The sequence below is a fragment of the Pseudophryne corroboree genome, chromosome 1 (genome assembly GCF_028390025.1).
Source record: "Pseudophryne corroboree isolate aPseCor3 chromosome 1, aPseCor3.hap2, whole genome shotgun sequence".
Classification (NCBI taxonomy): domain Eukaryota; kingdom Metazoa; phylum Chordata; class Amphibia; order Anura; family Myobatrachidae; genus Pseudophryne; species Pseudophryne corroboree.
The window spans coordinates 116,186,486-116,204,978 of record NC_086444.1 but is presented as its reverse complement, the minus strand read 5'-3'; the positions used below and the strand labels follow the sequence as shown (position 1 = coordinate 116,204,978).

The following is an 18,493-nucleotide window of genomic DNA, read 5'->3' as shown; positions in this document are numbered from 1 at the left end:
AATTATTTCACTTGCGATTCTGTGAGGAGACCTGCAAAAAATGCACTGTGTGGGGTCCTGAGGACCGAGTTTGAGAACCTGTGCATTAGGGGAATGATTTCCAATATTTCTACTAAATTGTCCCGCAATGAGAAAGAGACGCAATACTTAAGAAAATCGATGACTGAGTTTATGAACAGAGACTCAGTACCCAGACAAGCGTCTCAGTCCCCTACCATTTGTCCGCAAAAACGTCCTTTGGCCCATATCCTGCAGTCTGACTCTGATGATGAGGGGGACTCAGAGGTGGGGGAGACTACTCTGTTCCAGGGAATAAAGGGTCTCATAGAAGCTATCAGAGAAGTTCTACATATCCCTGATAAAGTAACGGAGGAGACTGAGGAATCTTATTTTAATATAAAAAAATAAAACCTCAGCCACTTTTCCTGTGTCAAAGGAACTAAATACCCTGTTTGCAGAACCTTGGGTTAATCCTGATAGGAAATTTCAAATCCCTAAAAGTTTGATATCCTCTTTTCCCTTTCCTCCTGAGGCTAGTAAAAAATGGGAAAATCCACCGATAGTGGATGCATCAGTATCTAAGCCAGGCATTCCCAACCACAGTCCTCTAGGCACACCAACAGTGCAGGTTTTAGTGATATCCAGGCTGCAGCACAGATGGTTAAATCAAAATAACTGAGCTACTAATTTAAGTGACCTGTGCTGAAGCCTGGATATCCCTAAAACCTGCACTGTTAGTGTGCCTTGAGGACCGTGGTTGGGAATGCCTGATCTAGGCCATAGGTCTGTAAACTCGGTCCTCGTGTTTTTCAGGTCCCCTCACAGAATCACAAGTGAAATAATTAACTCCACCTGCGTATCTTTTAAAATGTGTCTGTGAGTAATTAATACACCTATGCACCTGCTGGGTTACCCATACCCCCCAACATGACCCTCTCCAGGAGGGACACAATGCTCTGCTTCTGGACTTTCTCCTAATTTATGATTGCCGGCACCTGTGTTGAATGGGTTAATCGATGAGAAAGGTGTTTCAGCACAGGTGATGGCAATCATAAATTAAGAGGGAAATCCAGGAGCAGAGCATTCTGTCCCTCCTGGAGAGGGTCATGTTGGGAGGTATGGGCTACCTGCAAAACATGCTCTGTGTGGGGGTAAAGAGGACCTAGTTTGCAGACCTATGATCTAGGCTGTCACGGAAAATTGTATTGCCTGTCCCGGGTGCAGCCTCCCTAAAAGACACTGCTGACCGTAGAATTGAGAATACACTCAAATCTTTGTATACAGTTGCTGGGGTAGCATAGAGACCCACTATAGCATGTGGGTCGATTACTAAGGCCATCGCCAAATGGTTGGGTAACCTAATTGAGGGGTTAGGTACCTTGCCTCAGGGGGAGATTATTTTACTCCTGCAACATATACAGGACTCTGCAAATTTTATGGTGGAAGCCATAAAAGAAATAGGCTTACTTAATGCACGCACCACTGCTATGGCAGTGTCAGCACGCAAAGGCTTATGGCTACGCCAGTGGGCTGCGGACGCGGACTCCAGGAAAGGTGTGGAAGGCCTACCCTTCACAGGAGAGGCCTTATTTGGAGATGAACTAGACAAATGGATCTCCAAAGCTACTGCGGGTAAGTCCACATATCTTCCTTCTGCAGCTCCCCCAGCCAGGAAGGCCTACTCAGGACCTAATGTGCAGTCCTTTCGGACTGCCAAGTTTAAGGACAAAACCAGAGGTTTTTCTACAGCCACCAGAGGCTCTAGAGGTAAACCACGAAAACCAGCAACTGCCGGTTCACAGGAACAGAGCTCAAGCTCTGCTTCCTGAAAGCCTTCAGCATGACGGTGGAACGCGATGCCTAGAGGACTGGCAGGTGGGAGCCCAACCTAAAAATTTTCAGTCACATCTGAACAACATCTTGCCAGGATCCCTGGGTCATAGATCTTATTTCCCAGGGCTACAGACTGGAGTTTCAGGAGCTCCCACCTCACAGATTCTTCATATCAGGATTACCAGTTTCACAGGAAGCAAGTATAACCTTACAGGACACCATTCAAAAACTGGTAAAGACTCGGGTCGTTGTTCCAGTTCCACCTCATCTGCAAAACAAGGGATATTATTCCAACTTGTTTGTAGTACCGAAACCAGGCGGTTCGGTAAGACCGATTTTGAACCTCAAGTCATTGAACCCGTACTTACGAGTGTTCAAATTCAAGATGGAGTCTCTGAGAGCAGTGAACTCAGGGCTGGAGGAGGGGGAATTCCTAGTGTCTGTGATATCAAGGATGCGTACCTTCACATTCCGATCTGTCCGCCTCATCAGGCTTATCTACAGTTTGCACTGCAGGACTGCCACTACCAGTTCCAGGACCTGCCATTTGATCTCTCCACGGCACCAGGAGTGTTCACCAAGGTGACGGCGGAGATGATGTTTCTACTCCGCAAACAGGGAGTGAACATAATTCCGTACCTGGACAATCTTCTGGTGCATCCAGGGAGCGGTTGTTGGACAGCATTGGTCTCTCAACCAGACCACTCCTGGATCACGGGTGGATTCTGAACTTGCCAAAATCTCACCTGGAACTGACGCAGAGGCTCTCCTTCCTGGGAATGATATTGGACACAGAGTCTCAGAGTGTTCCTTCCCTTGGAGAAGGCTATGGAAATCCAGTCGATGCTTCGGGCTGTCCTGAAGCCAACCCGGATCTCCGTGCATCTGTGCATTCACCTTCTGGGGGAAATTGTGGCCTCTTACGAGGCGCTTCAGTACGGAAGGTTTCATGCGAGGTCCTTCCAGTTGGATCTGTTGGACAAATGGTTCAGATCGCATCTTCACATGCACCAGAGGATCTGTCTGTCGCCAAAAGCCAGAATCTCCCTTCTGTGGTGGCTACAGATTTCTCACCTCATCGAGGGTCTGAGGTTCGGGACTCAGAATTGGAATCTGCTAACCACAGACGCAAGCCTCAGAGGTTGGGGAGCAGTCACCCAGGGGGGTGCAGTTTCAAGGAAGATGGTGAAGTCGGGAAGTTGTCCTTCCAGTAAACATCTTGGAACTCAGGGCAATCTACAACGCCCTTCTGCAGGCCTCATCTCTACTTCGGAATCAGGCCATTACGTACATAAACCGAGAGGGCGGAACGAAAAGCAGAGCAGCAATTTCAGAGGTGTCAAGAATTCTCCTCTGGGCGGAAAAACATGCCATGGCGTTGTCAGCGGTCTTCATTCCGGGAGTAGACCACTGGGAAGCAGACTTCCTCAGCAGACATGACCTGCACACGGGGGAGTGGGGCCTCCATCCGGAGGTGTTCCGGTGGTTGACACGTCGGTGGGGATATCCACAGATCGACATGATGGCCTCTCGACTCAACAAGAAGCTCAAGTGGTGGTATTCCAGGTCGAGAGACCCACAAGCAGTGGCAGTAAACGCTCTGGCAACTCCGTGGGTCTACCAACTGGTGTACGTGTTTCCTCCACTTCCTCTGATCCCAAGAATTCTAAAAAGAATAAAAAGGGAAAAGGTTCAAGCAATCCTCATTGCTCCGGACTGGCCTCGAAGGGCCTGGTATGCGAATCTTTTCGAGATGCTAATAGAAGATCCGTGGCCTCTACCTGTTCGTGAGGATCTTCTGCAGCAGGGCACGTTTGTCTATCAAGACTTACCGCGGCTACTTTTAACGGCATGGAAGTTGAACGGCTGATTCTAGCTAGGAGAGGGTTTCCTGACAAGGTCATCCGGACTATGATCCAAGCTAGGAAGGGGGTAACGTAAAAACATTACCACCGTATATGGAAGAAGTGCGTTTCTTGGTGTGAAAGCAGACAATATTCTGCGGTGGAATTTTATCTGGGACTTTTCTGCAGTCGGGAGTGGATGTGGGCATACGCCTAGGCTCTATTAAAGTCCAGATTTCGGCTTTGTCTATTTTCTTTCAGAAACAATTGGCTTCTCTCTGTGAGGTCCAGACGTTCTTGAAAGGTGTTCTGTACATCCAGCCTAACTTTGTGCCTCCCACTACACCTTGGGATCTCAATTTGGTGCTGCATTTCCTCCAATCGGATTGGTTTGAACCATTACAGGAGGTTGACATAAAGTACCTTAAGTTTAAGAATGTCACACTGTTGGCCTTGGCCTCAGCAAGACGTGTGTCGGAGCTAGGTGTGTTGTCTCACAAGGGTCCCTAATTAATTTTCCATGAGGACAGAGCTGAACTCGGAACTCATCAGCAATTTCTCCCTAAGGTAGTGTCCGCTTTTCACATCAACCAACCTATTGTGGTTCCGGTTGTTACAGATACCTCTGCTACTTCAAAGTCTTTGGATGTTGTGAGGGCTTTGAAGGTGTATGTAAAGAGAAAAGCTTGTCACAGAAATCCGACTCGCTGTTCGTTCTCTATGATCCCAATAAAATTGTGTGTCTGCTTCAAAGCAGTCTATCGCACATTGGATTAAGCTCATTATCCAGCATGCTAATTCCACGACAGGATTGCCGGTTCCAAAATCTGTACAAGCCCACTGGACTAGGTCGGTGGGTTCTTCTTGTGCGGCTGCCCGGGGTGTCTCGGGTTTGCAGCTCTGCCAAACAGCTACTTGTCAGGTTCAAACAAGTTTGCAAAGTTTTACAAGTTCGATACTTTGGCCTATGAGGATCTTCAGTTTGGTCGATCAGTTCTGCAGGAACCTCAGCCCTCCCCCTCCCGGTTTGGGAGCTTTGGTACTTTCCCATGGTACTAAATGGATTCCCAGTATCCTCTAGGATGTAAGAGAATATAGGATTTTAATTACCTACCAGTAAATCCTTTTCTCGTAATCCGTAGAGGATACTGGGCGCCCGCCCGGTGCTTCGTTTTTTTCCTGCTACTTGGTTAAGTTTTCCGGTTTGTTCAGCTGTTGCTGTTCATGTTTCAAGTTTGGTTAGCATGGCTTTCCTATTGTTCTGTGTGCTGGTTCGTAATCTCACCACATTCCTTATCTATCCTTCTCTCAAAGTATGTCTGTCTCCTCAGGCACAGTTTCCTAGGTTGAGTCTAGTAGGGGGGGCATAGAGTGAGGAGCCAGCGCACACTATCAAATTCTTAAAGTGTCCAAGGCTCCTAGTGGACCCGTCTATACCCATGGTACTAAATGGATTCCCGGTATCCTCTACGGACTACGAGAAAAGGATTTACCAGTAGGTAATTCAAATCCTATTTTTTCTTTTCTCCCAATGGTTGAAACATAGAAACAGTTATGATTTCTTATCTGATTCCCTCCCCTAGTACAAGGGCAGTTGCGGTCGGTAGAATTGGTAATGGTTGCCTCCCTTTTTCCCGCTCAGGCCTTTTGGTTCTTAGTGTGGTTTTTTTTTATTTTTTTTAATGTTTTTCATTTTACTAATAGTAATTGGACATTGTGGGGTTGAGTTGATCCTATGCCTATTTGCAGAGCATATCTTGCCTGTTTTCCCACTGCCCATTCTCCAGAACTGAGCACACCTCCGAGTTCCATGCGATGCGTTTATATCACATCTCCACTCACGAGTGAAGAAGCACAGCTAGGCTGTAACTGGATGATCTCTGCATACAGCTGACTATGCACAATTATTTTGCGTGCTCACAATGTGGGAACTCATAAAACCAATTTCTGTTCAACTCTGCGTCAAGCCCTAGAATTGTGCATATGATACTTTTTCCTTTTATTGAGTATTAAATAAAATATTTAACCAACTTTCACCACTCTTTTGTGGTGTAATCCTTTTCTTTTGTAATATTAGTTTACAGATTAATTATTGTTATATTTTATACTTTGCCAGTGACTTAGGGGTCAATTTACTAAGCCTTGGACAGAGGGGGTGATTCAGACCTGATCGTAGATGTGCTAAATTTAGCACATCTGTAAACAGCTTCTCTGACATGCGGGGGACGCCCAGCACAGGGCTAGTCCACCCCGCATGTCAGGCCCCGCCCCGTCGTACAAGTACAAAAGCATCGCACAGCGGCGATGCTTTTGTACTGTAGGAGTAGCTCCCAGCCAGCGCAGCTCCTGCGTGCTGCAGGGAGCTACTCGTCGCTGCCCGGGTCGCAGCAGCTGCGTGTGATGTCACACGCACAGCAGGGATCAGGTGTGACTTGGCCGTCCCGGAGATAAAGTACCATCCAATCAGTGTCTAACTGCCATGTTACAGGCTGGGTTTGAAAAATGACAGTTAGAAGGTGGTTGGTTGCTACTTTATCTCTGTCCACTTTATTTCCATCCAAGGCTCCTGTGTGTGTGTGTGGCCAGTGCCATGTGTGTATGTGTGTGTGTACACCCCTAGACTAGAAGCACCAATGTCTCCCTAAATACATAAAAGAAGAAAGTCTTATTCTCTGAGGAAAATAATAGTACTTTTGGTGTCATGATGATGGGCCTATTTTTATATGTAGTCCTGGAGCCAGGGACAGACTGGGGCCGTGAGTCGGTGCGGCCACAGCTCATGGGGACATGCCACGAGTAAAGGGGGCCTGGCCTCGCGGCATGCCCTATCTCTCTATTTATATACCGCCGCAGATGGGACAGACTGAGGGCGACCAAGCAGAGAGACGGAAGGCTTTTGCCAGAAGGCCAGTCTGGCCGTGCCAGGAGCTGTAGTCCCATCTGCCCCATTGTTAATCTGGCCCTAGTCTGAGTTTCCTTAGAAGTGTCCGGCTAGATTGGGCCAATGGGGGTAATTCTGAGTTGATCGCAGCAGCAAATTTGTTAGCAGTTGGGCAAAACCATGTGCACTGCAGGTCATACTTACCTACATTGTATTTCTCCTCTCCGGGAGAAGCTCGGAGAGGAGACGCTGCAGGTGTCTTCGGGGGGCGGTGCCGGACTGTGACATCACTAATCCCCACCCCCACATCGGGAAATGCCGCGATTCGCAGGTCCGCGGGAAGGGGGTGGGGCTAAAATGACGCGATTTGCGTCATTTTAACCCCTTCTCCACCCGACGGACCCGCGAATGCGGGAGGTTATCTCTCCATCCTGCTCGCATCACTAGGGTGCGAGCAGGATGCGGGAGACCTGCCCACTCTTCCGGGGGTGCGGGGGGCTACCCCAAAAAACGGGAGCCTCCCGCAGCTTCCGGGAGAGTAGGTAAGTATGCTGCAGGTGTGGCAGATATAACATGTGCAGAGAGAGTTGGATTTGGTGGGTTATTTTGTTTCTGTGCAGGGTAAATACTGGCTGCTTTATTTTTACACTGCAATTTAGATTTCAGTTTGAACACACCACACCCAAATCTAACTCTCTCTGCACATGTTATACCTACTGCCCCCTGAAGTGCACATGGTTTTGCCCAACTGCTAACAAATTTGCAGTAGCGATCAGGTCTGAATTAGGCCCAATGTCTGTAGGGGTTTGGGTAGCGTTTGGTCAGAGCATGAGTTGGACCTATTTTGTCCCGGCATTTTAAAATGTTTGAAGGTATTGTTTGCCCTTTATGGCCCGAATGCTCACATTACATCCACCAGCAGACCACCCACCCTCCCACTAAAACAGGCCTGGCCAACCTGTGGCTCTCCAGCTGTTGTAAAACTACAAGTCCCATCATGCTTTGCCACAGTTTTGCTATTAAGGAATGCTATAACTGTGTCAGGGCATTCTGGGATGTGTAGTTTCACAACATCTGGAGAGCCACAGGTTGGCCAGGCCTGCACTAAAACATGCTTAGGTCTACGCAGTGCTATAAGACAATAAATAATCGGCACCCCCTCTTCTGAACACACAATGGCCCCTTCTTATCTTCTGTCTGTCGGAGTCAGGAAGAGCATCTCGCTGCATTGCCAGCCTTTTTGACAGGAAGGACTTTAATAAATCTTTTTGTTTTCCAAGATTGTATCATGGATAATTCCATCTCGGGAACTTTGTCAAGGAGCAGATGGAAATATTAAGTACCACAGAATGTTCTGCCCAAAAAAAGTGGTCTCCAGGGACCGGACGTTCTCCTGGGTTTGGACAGATTCCAAACGTGCTGCGTAGAGCTCTTGTGTCTGATAGTATTAACCTCTCGCCTGCTGTGGATCAGTGTGCTTCTCTTATTTATCAGAATACTAGGAAGGTAGAGCTAAAACTGGTCTCTGCATGTAATACAAGAAGGTGGCAGCTTAGGTCCCATATCCCGGCGCTGGCATGTAGAAGAGTTTGGAAGCGGATCCTTATTGGTCTTAGTCTGCTCACAGAAAGATAAATAACAGTAATATGGTGTCAGCAGGTTGAAAAGATGATAAAAGGTTTCATAAGTGCAAAGAGATGAAGAAACTGTTACTTGGGCACATTCCTGGGCATCCCCTGCGGCACTGCAGAAATGTTCCTGATCCCAGGCAGGTGGTTGTGTTACCAGTGCTTCAGCCGTAGTAGGACGGCTCACATTATCATTCATCCATTCCATGTGCTGCAGACACACTGGTTCCATAATTCTGTGCTCGCGTGGCTGGTTTCTGGGGAATACACTTGAGGTCTCACATTTGGAGCACACATGTCTCAATGTACAACACAGTTGTCTCATCAGCAGATTATTGGCTGTAGCTGTGAGCTATGTGGCAGAAAACTTTTCTCTTCTGTCCTCCATTTAAAATCATTCAGTCTGTACACACTAAATTGCTAGCGATGTGCGCTCCTGTGCGTCGCTAGCGTCGTTCTCTACAGACTAGGAGCAAATCGTGCAGTGTGTGTGCTACCAACGACGAACAATATGTTTGAATTAGGCTGAAACCAAACAATTTGATGGTATCTGATAGTATTGTTTGGTCGTTTGTAAAATCGCTCAGTGTGTACGCACAATATCGTTTGTTCGGGAGTTCGAGGGAAATAGTGATCAACCATCGTATCGTTTGCCTCTTGTCTAGTGCACAGGTTCTCCAACTCAGTCCTCAGGACCCCACACAGTGCATGTTTTGCTGGTAACCCAGCAAGTGCACAGGTGTATTAATTACTCACTGACACATTTTAAAAGGTCCACAGGTGGAGCTTCTTATTATTATTATTATTATTATTATTATTATTATTATTTTTCTGTGAGGAGACCTCCAAAACATGCACTGTGTGGGTTCCTGAGGACTCAGTTTGAGAACCTGTGGTCTAGTGTGTACCCGGCATAAGTGGTATGAGCATAAGGTAAGATAATTACAAAGAATAGGGGGGAGATGTATGGGGGGAGATGTATTAAGCCTGGAGAAGTGATAAAGCAGTGATAAGTGCATGGTGATAACGCACCAGCCAATCAGCTCCTAACTGTCTTTTTTCAAACCCATAATGATTGTCTGGTTCATTATCACCTTCCACTTATCACTGCTTTATCACTTCTCCAGGCTTAATACATCCGCCCCAGGGTGTGGGGTGGATTGAGATTGAAGAGAAGTGAGGAAGAAGGGTAGAAGAGGTGAGGTAGGAAAGAAATCTGGGGGCAAGAGCCAGGGGGCACCGACCGCTGAGGTTGGGGGAACATGTTTCTGTCACATGAAGCTCGGAATGGGAAAGCGTACCAAGATTCACAGACTTCGTGGAGTTTTTTTTTTTTTATTGTGTTGTTCTGTATCCTTATGACATACTTGCCTACCTGACCCTCTCCATGAGGGAGAAAATGCTCTGTTCCTGGACTTTCCTGGTAATGTATGATTGCCATCACCTGTGGTGAAACACCTTTCTTATCAATTAACTAGCTCACAGGTGATGGCAATCATACATTACCAGGAAAGTCCAGGAACAGAGTATTTTCTCCCTCATGGAGAGGGTCAGGTAGGCAAGTATGCCTTATGATGTATTCCATACTTAATACGAACCATAAATGGGTAAATATAAAAGATAAGCCTACAGTCACTATGGGGCCTATTTACTAAAGCATGGAGAGATAAAGTGGACAGAGATACTGTACCAACCAACCAGCTCCTAACTGACATTTTTCAAACACAGCCTGTAACATGGCAATTAGGAGCTGATTGGCTGGTACTTTATCTCTCGCCAAGGCTTAGTAACTGCTGATTTTAGGGGTCTATTTATTATGTCGACCGAGATCCCTACGCAGTTAAAACACTACTTAGAGCATTTTAATTGTGTGGGCGTTATGATTTAAGTAGTATTGTAACTGCATCAGGTCAGGATTCTGGTGCCAGTGTTCTCCTGTCTACGGTCTACATAGTCATTGTGGCTTTGCCAACTGAATCCTCGTACGATAGTGACCTCCAGCAGGACCAATATTTCCAATTCATGATAAAACCTCTTTCACCATATATCTTAATTAAACAGGTAAACGAAGTTTATCTGCTTTGTAATCTGAAAGAAATCCAAAATATTAGAATGTTTCAAGAATCTCCATATGTTAACGTTTAATTACTTGTCGGTGCTGGAAACTAATTATAGTGTACGAAGTCAAGGGTGAACTAAAGTGTAGAAACCTGGGACACATCCAGGAACATTAGAACTAAGGAAACAACCTAACAATTTAGGAGGAAAATCAGCAAAGTGCCAATCATGATTATATTCTTTTTATTTTATGGTAAACAATAGACTGTCTGTTAGTGTTGTTCTGCGTATCAGCGTGCAAGTCTGTCTGCTAGTCTGTAATGATTGTGCAATTCCAAGCAATAGATTTGGGCCTGGAACAGGAAGCCTGCAGCACCGTAGGTTTTGGCGATCCACAGTTCCCATGATGCTCTAGTTCAGTGGTTCTCAACCTCGGTCCCCAAGTACCCCCAACAATTCACGTTTTCCAGGTCACCTAGCTGGTACACAGGTGTATTCATTACTCACTGACACATTTTAAAAGACCCACAGGTGGAGCAAATTATTTCTCTTGCAATTCTGTGAGGAGACCTGGAAAATATGAACTGTTGGGGGTACTTGAGGACCGCGGTTGAGAACCACTGCTCTAGTTTGTGCAATTACTGTCTAGTTTTAGGATTTAGCCAATTGACCATTTTTTCTTTGCGTTTACGCACTTCTTGTGAACACATCTTGCTGTATAATATGGTGCAGATCACAGTAGACCGTGTAGGACCTATTACCTGGAATGTGTTACGGTTATTTCTGATTTTGTTAACATAATGTTTAGAAGTCCCCATACCTATAATGCAATGCAGATTAAAAAAATGATTCATGGCTGAAACATTCAGTAACAGAATGTCCGACACCTGCTATAACTTGTCCTTTTCGGGAATAAGGGTTATAAAACTTGCTTGTTCCATTACAGGCAGGGATATATATATATACACCCAGGGAACATATTGTACGCTGTAGGCCTGACCTAAAGTATCTGAACTGTGAGTAAATTATAATTTGCAAGCTGTGACGTTAGAATATATCTTGTTAATCGGCAACTTTCTCTTTCTCTTCTGCAGATCATTTTAGGGGAGGCCCTGTGTGTATTTTATAACCGCTTGCAATCAAATGGCTTTGTCAGGAATCACTATGTAGCCACAATATACAAAGCCCTCGGAACATTCATCTTTGGAGCTGCAGTTAGCCAGTCACTGACGGATATCGCCAAATACACTATAGGTCGCCTGCGGCCACACTTTATCGATGCCTGTAAACCCGACTGGACACAGATAAATTGCAGCACAGGGTACATAGAGAAGTTTGTGTGTACGGGGAACGCTGTGACGGCCAGCGAGGCGCGGTAAGTGATGAAGCTTCTTTGTTTTAGGATTTGTATTTGTAGAGATAGGATAGGGAACATCTGATCAAATCCATCTGTACACACATGACCGTATCACAGGAACTCCACATTAGCGTGTTGCGGTGTCTCTGCTCTCAAGGCTTGTATTCTAAACTGCATGGTTATACTGTTTGTATTAATTATCATTGATTTCCGGAGACACTGTTATCCATAAACCTCTGCTCCTCTCACCCTCCAAACAGCAAAGCCACTGGCATGATGATAATGTAATTCTATGGCAGGTGAATACAAACCTCTTGTCCGCTTTTAGAAAATGCGACACGATCAACAGCCTAGTCAGAACAATAATGCTCAACAAATTATAGCACTTATATTTTCTGTGTTTGTATGCTCCTCTTTGTCTTTTTATTTTTTTTATTTTAGTTGGTTGTTCATTTCTATTTTTGGTCTGTTAAGAAAGGTTCAATAATCTAACAACATTTGCAGCATCATAATAAAGCTTAAAAATAAAATTAAAAATAAAATGCATTTGTTTATCATAAAGGGGCTGATGCAGACATGACCGTTCTCCCGTTATCGGTTACAGAGGCTCATGCCGACATGACCGTCCTCCTCCCGTTAGTGGATACAGGGGCTCATGCCGACATGTCTGTTCCCCCGTTAGTGGATACAGGGGCTGATGCAGACATGACCGTTCTCCCGTTAGTGGATACAGGGGCTCATGCAGACATGACCGTTCTCCCGTTAGCGGATACAGGGGCTCATGCAGACATGACCGTTCTCCCGTTAGCGGATACAGGGGCTCATGCAGACATGACCGTTCTCCCGTTAGCGGATACAGGGGCTCATGCAGACATGATCGTCCTCCCGTTAGCGGATACAGGCGCTCATGCAGACATGACCGTTCTCCCATTGGCAGATACAAGGGCTCATGCGGACATGACCGTTCTCCCGTTAATGGATAGAGGGGCTCATGCAGACATGACTGTTCTCCCATTGGCGGAGGTTATCTTGGTGTGAATTTGCATTGCACATGCTCCGAAATGAGCGCACTACACTTACACATGAAAGGGCAGAATAGGAGTAGTGGGGCGTTCTCACGTAAGCAAAGCGTACAAAGGGTGTGTTCACAGAAATCTTTGGAGGTTTCTCTTTTGCACATAGTATAGGGTAAGTGCAGGTCCGCACTGATGATACTGTAGCTAGTAGTAAACCAGGCGCACACAGATGAGTTGTACACAACTCAATATATGTATTTTTGCATGCACGCTTCTTTTGAGCAATGTACGGTATGCCTGACTTGCAACTCTGCACCAAACCCAGAGAGCGATATATATAGAGGCAGACAGAGAGAGACCTTGAATGTGTAGACACACTGTAAGATACCACTGTTCTGCCTCTTGGCACGGTGCTTGCTGGCTGTCAGGAGCATCGGAATGCTCAGCCTGTTACTATAATTAAATGTTACATGACCATTGGTGTGGTTAATATGACATTACAGCGCTTTTTATATAAAGGGTTCAGGAACCTTGATAACAGTCTTAAATAGTAAATTTACCTCAATGTTTTTGGATGATTGTCAGCTTAGCTAGACTCTGTAGAGAAGTGTGCATTTACATTAATCTCCCGTACAGCCTGTGATTACATAGTTATATTAGGGATACTCCCTCTTTACCCAATACATTTCTGTTATTTATCAAAATTATTGCTCATGCCATGACAGCGGCTCTAATAAGAGCCTTTAAAGGGCCAACTGGCCCACAGGGGTACAGGAGACAGGCTGGGTGTGCCCCCACTGCCTGAGGGCTCACCCCCTCCTCTAGGGACCAGGATCCAAACTGTGCAATTGAATTATACATTATACATTTCTCTGACGTCCTAGTGGATGCTGGGAACTCCGTAAGGACCATGGGGAATAGCGGCTCCGCAGGAGACTGGGCACAAAAAGTAAAAGCTTTAGACTAGCTGGTGTGCACTGGCTCCTCCCCCTATGACCCTCCTCCAAGCCTCAGTTAGATTTTTGTGCCTGAACGAGAAGGGTGCAAGCTAGGTGGCTCTCCTGAGCTGCTTAGAAGTAAAAGTTTAAATAGGTTTTTTATTTTCAGTGAGTCCTGCTGGCAACAGGCTCACTGCATCGTGGGACTAAGGGGAGAAGAAGCGAACTCACCTGACTGCAGAGTGGATTGGGCTTCTTGGCTACTGGACATTAGCTCCAGAGGGACGATCACAGGTTCAGCCTGGATGGGTCCCGGAGCCGCGCCGCCGGCCCCCTTACAGAGCCAGAAGAGCGAAAAGGTCCGGAGAAAGCGGCGGCAGAAGACGTTCCTGTCTTCAAATAAGGTAGCGCACAGCACTGCAGCTGTGCGCCATTGCTCTCAGCACACTTCACACTCCGGTCACTGAGGGTGCAGAGCGCTGGGGGGGAGCGCCCTGAGACGCAATAAAAACGATATAAAAACCTTATATGGCTAAAAAAAATGCATCACATATAGCTCCTGGGCTATATGGATGCATTTATCCCCTGCCAGTTTCCTGAAAAAAGCGGGAGAAAAGGCCGCCGTGAAGGGGGCGGAGCCTTTCTCCTCAGCACACAAGCGCCATTTTCTTTCACAGCTCCGCTGGAAGGACGGCTCCCTGACTCTCCCCTGCAGTCCTGCACTACAGAAACAGGGTAAAACAGAGAGGGGGCACTATTGGCAGCTAATATATAAATACAGCAGCTATAACAGGGAGTAACACTTATATAAGGTTATCCCTGTATATATATGGCGCTCTGGTGTGTGCTGGCAAACTCTCCCTCTGTCTCCCCAAAGGGCTAGTGGGGTCCTGTCCTCTATCAGAGCATTCCCTGGGTGTGTGCTGGGTGTCGGTACGATTGTGTCGACATGTATGAGGAGGAAAATGATGTGGAAGCAGAGCAATTGCCTGTGTTAGTGATGTCACCCCCTAGGGAGTCGACACCTGACTGGATGGTAGTAATTAAAGAATTACGTGACAATGTCAGCACTTTGCAAAAAACTGTTGACGACATGAGACAGCCGACAAATCAATTAGTGCCTGTTCAGGCGTCTCAGACACCGTCAGGGGCGCTAAAACGCCCGTTACCTCAGATGGTCGACACAGACCCTGACACGGATACTGAATCCAGTGTCGACGGTGACGAGACAAACGTAATGTCCAGTAGGGCCACACGTTACATGATCACGGCAATGAAGGAGGCATTGAACATTTCTGACACTACAAGTACCACAAAAAAGGGTATTATGTGGGGTGTGAAAAAACTACCAGTGGTTTTTCCTGAGTCAGATGAATTAAATGAGGTGTGTGATAAAGCGTGGGTTTCCCCCGATAAAAAACTGCTGATTTCTAATAAATTATTGGCACTATACCCTTTCCCGCCAGAGGTTAGGGCACGTTGGGAAACACCCCCTAGGGTAGATAAGGCGCTCACACGCTTATCAAAACAAGTGGCGTTACCATCTCCTGATACGGCCGCTCTCAAGGAACCAGCTGATAGAAGGCTGGAAAATATCTTAAAAGGTATATACACACATACCGGTGTTATACTGCGACCAGCGATCGCCTCAGCCTGGATGTGCAGCGTTGGAGTGGCTTGGTCGGATTCCCTGACTGAAAATATTGATACCCTGGATAGGGACAGTATATTATTAACTATAGAGCATTTAAAGGATGCATTACTATATATGCGAGATGCACAGAGGGATATTTGCACCCTGGCATCTAGAGTAAGTGCGATGTCCATTTCTGCCAGAAGAACGTTATGGACACGACCGTGGTCAGGTGATGCGGATTCCAAACGACATATGGAAGTATTGCCGTATAAAGGGGAGGAGTTATTTGGGGTCGGTCTATCGGACCTGGTGGCCACAGCAACGGCTGGAAAATCCACCTTTTTACCCCAGGTCACCTCTCAGCAGAAAAAGACACCGTCTTTTCAAACCCAGCCTTTCGTCCCTATAAGGGCAAGAGGGAAAAAGGCCGCTCGTTCCTGCCCCGGGGCAGAGGAAGGGGAAAAAGACTGCACCATGCAGCCTCTTCCCAGGAACAGAAGCCCTCCCCCGCTTCTGCCAAGTCCTCAGCATGACGCTGGGGCTCTGCAAGCAGACTCGGGCACGGTGGGGGGCCGTCTCAAGAATTTCAGCGCGCAGTGGGCTCACTCGCAAGTGGACCCCTGGATCCTGCAGGTAGTATCACAGGGGTACAAATTGGAATTCGAGACGTCTCCCCCTCGCCGGTTCCTGAAGTCTGCTCTACCAACGTCTCCCTCCGACAGGGAGGCAGTATTGGAAGCTATTCACAAGCTGTATTCCCAGCAGGTGATAATCAAGGTACCCCTCCTACAACAGGGAAAGGGGTATTATTCCACGCTGTTTGTGGTACCGAAGCCGGACGGCTCGGTGAGACCAATTTTAAATCTAAAATCTTTGAACACTTACATAAAAAGGTTCAAATTCAAGATGGAGTCACTCAGAGCAGTGATAGCGAACCTGGAAGAAGGGGACTATATGGTATCTCTAGACATCAAGGATGCTTATCTCCATGTCCCAATCTACCCTTCTCACCAAGGGTACCTCAGGTTTGTGATACAAAACTGTCATTATCAGTTTCAGACGCTGCCGTTTGGATTGTCCACGGCACCACGGGTCTTTACCAAGGTAATGGCCGAAATGATGATTCTTCTTCGAAGAAAAGGCGTATTAATTATCCCTTACTTGGACGATCTCCTGATAAGGGCAAGGTCCAGAGAACAGTTAGAGGTCGGAGTAGCACTATCTCAGGTAGTGCTACGTCAGCACGGGTGGATTCTAAATATCCCAAAATCACAGCTGATTCCAACAACACGTCTACTGTTCCTAGGGATGATTCTGGACACAGTCCAGAAAAAGGTGTTTCTCCCGGAGGAGAAGGCCAGGGAGTTATCCGAGCTAGTCAGGAACCTCCTAAAACCAGGACAAGTGTCAGTGCATCAGTGCACGAGAGTCCTGGGAAAAATGGTGGCTTCTTACGAAGCGATTCCATTCGGAAGATTCCATGCAAGAACTTTTTAGTGGGATCTGCTGGACAAATGGTCCGGATCGCATCTTCAGATGCATCAGCGGATAACCCTATCTCCAAGGACAAGGGTATCTCTCCTGTGGTGGTTACAGAAGGCTCATCTTCTAGAGGGCCGCAGATTCGGCATTCAGGATTGGATGCTGGTAACCACGGATGCCAGCCTGAGAGGCTGGGGAGCAGTCACACAGGGAAGAAATTTCCAGGGCTTGTGGTCAAGCATGGAAACGTCTCTTCACATAAATATCCTAGAGCTAAGGGCCATTTACAATGCCCTAAGTCAAGCAAGGCCTCTGCTTCAGGGTCAACCGGTATTGATCCAGTCGGACAACATCACGGCTGTCGCCCACGTAAACAGACAGGGCGGCACAAGAAGCAGGAGGGCAATGGCAGAAGCTGCAAGGGTTCTCCGCTGGGCGGAAAATCATGTGATAGCACTGTCAGCAGTGTTCATTCCGGGAGTGGACAACTGGGAAGCAGACTTCCTCAGCAGACACGACCTCCACCCGGGGGAGTGGGGACTTCATCCAGAAGTCTTCCAAGTGATTGTAAACCGTTGGGAAAAACCAAAGGTGGACATGATGGCGTCCCGTCTCAACAAGAAACTGGACAGATATTGCGCCAGGTCAAGGGACCCTCAGGCAATAGCGGTGGACGCTCTGGTAACTCCGTGGGTGTTCCAGTCGGTATATGTGTTCCCTCCTCTTCCTCTCATACCAAAAGTACTGAGAATCATAAGAAGGAGAGGAGTAAGAACGATACTCGTGGCTCCGGATTGGCCAAGAAGAACTTGGTACCCGGAGCTGCAAGAGATGCTCACGGAGGACCCGTGGCCTCTACCTCTAAGGAAGGACCTGCTCCAGCAGGGACCTTGTCTGTTCCAAGACTTACCGCGGCTGCGTTTGACGGCATGGCGGTTGAACGCCGGATCCTGAAGGAAAAAGGCATTCCAGATGAAGTCATCCCTACCCTGATCAAGGCCAGGAAGGATGTAACTGCAAAACATTATCATCGCATTTGGCGAAAATATGTTGCGTGGTGTGAGGCCAAGAAGGCCCCTACGGAGGAATTTCAACTGGGTCGTTTCCTACATTTCCTGCAAGCAGGATTGTCTATGGGCCTAAAATTAGGATCCATTAAGGTTCAAATTTCGGCCCTGTCGATCTTCTTCCAGAAAGAACTGGCTTCAGTGCCTGAAGTTCAGACGTTTGTCAAAGGGATACTGCATATACAGCCTCCTTTTGTGCCTCCAGTGGCACCTTGGGATCTCAATGTAGTTTTAGGGTTCCTAAAATCACATTGGTTTGAACCACTTGCCACAGTGGATTTGAAATATCTCACATGGAAAGTGGTAATGCTGTTGGCCCTGGCTTCAGCCAGGCGCGTATCAGAATTGGCGGCTTTATCCTATAAAAGCCCTTACCTGATATTTCATTCGGATAGGGCGGAATTGAGGACTCGTCCTCAATTTCTCCCTAAGGTGGTTTCAGCGTTTCACATGAATCAACCTATTGTGGTACCTGTGGCTACTAGGGACTTGGAGGACTCCAAGTTGCTGGACGTAGTCAGGGCCCTGAAAATATATGTTTCCAGGACGGCTGGAGTCAGAAAATCTGACTCGCTGTTTATACTGTATGCACCCAACAAGCTGGGTGCTCCTGCTTCTAAGCAGACGATTGCTCGTTGGATTTGTAGTACAATTCAACTTGCACATTCTGTGGCAGGCCTGCCACAGCCAAAATCTGTAAAAGCCCATTCCACAAGGAAGGTGGGCTCATCTTGGGCGGCTGCCCGAGGGGTC

At 47.1% G+C, this 18,493-nt stretch overlaps 1 protein-coding gene across 2 annotated transcripts in view; it reads left to right on the top strand.

The window, feature by feature from the left end:
- Positions 1-18,493, top strand: part of PLPP1 (phospholipid phosphatase 1) — a 215,586-nt gene that overhangs the window by 99,508 nt on the left and 97,585 nt on the right. For both annotated transcript variants that reach the window (XM_063962219.1, XM_063962208.1), the window contains exon 3: positions 11,339-11,619. In XM_063962219.1, the coding sequence (XP_063818289.1) occupies positions 11,339-11,619 (281 nt within the window). The remainder of the gene's footprint in view (positions 1-11,338; positions 11,620-18,493) is intronic.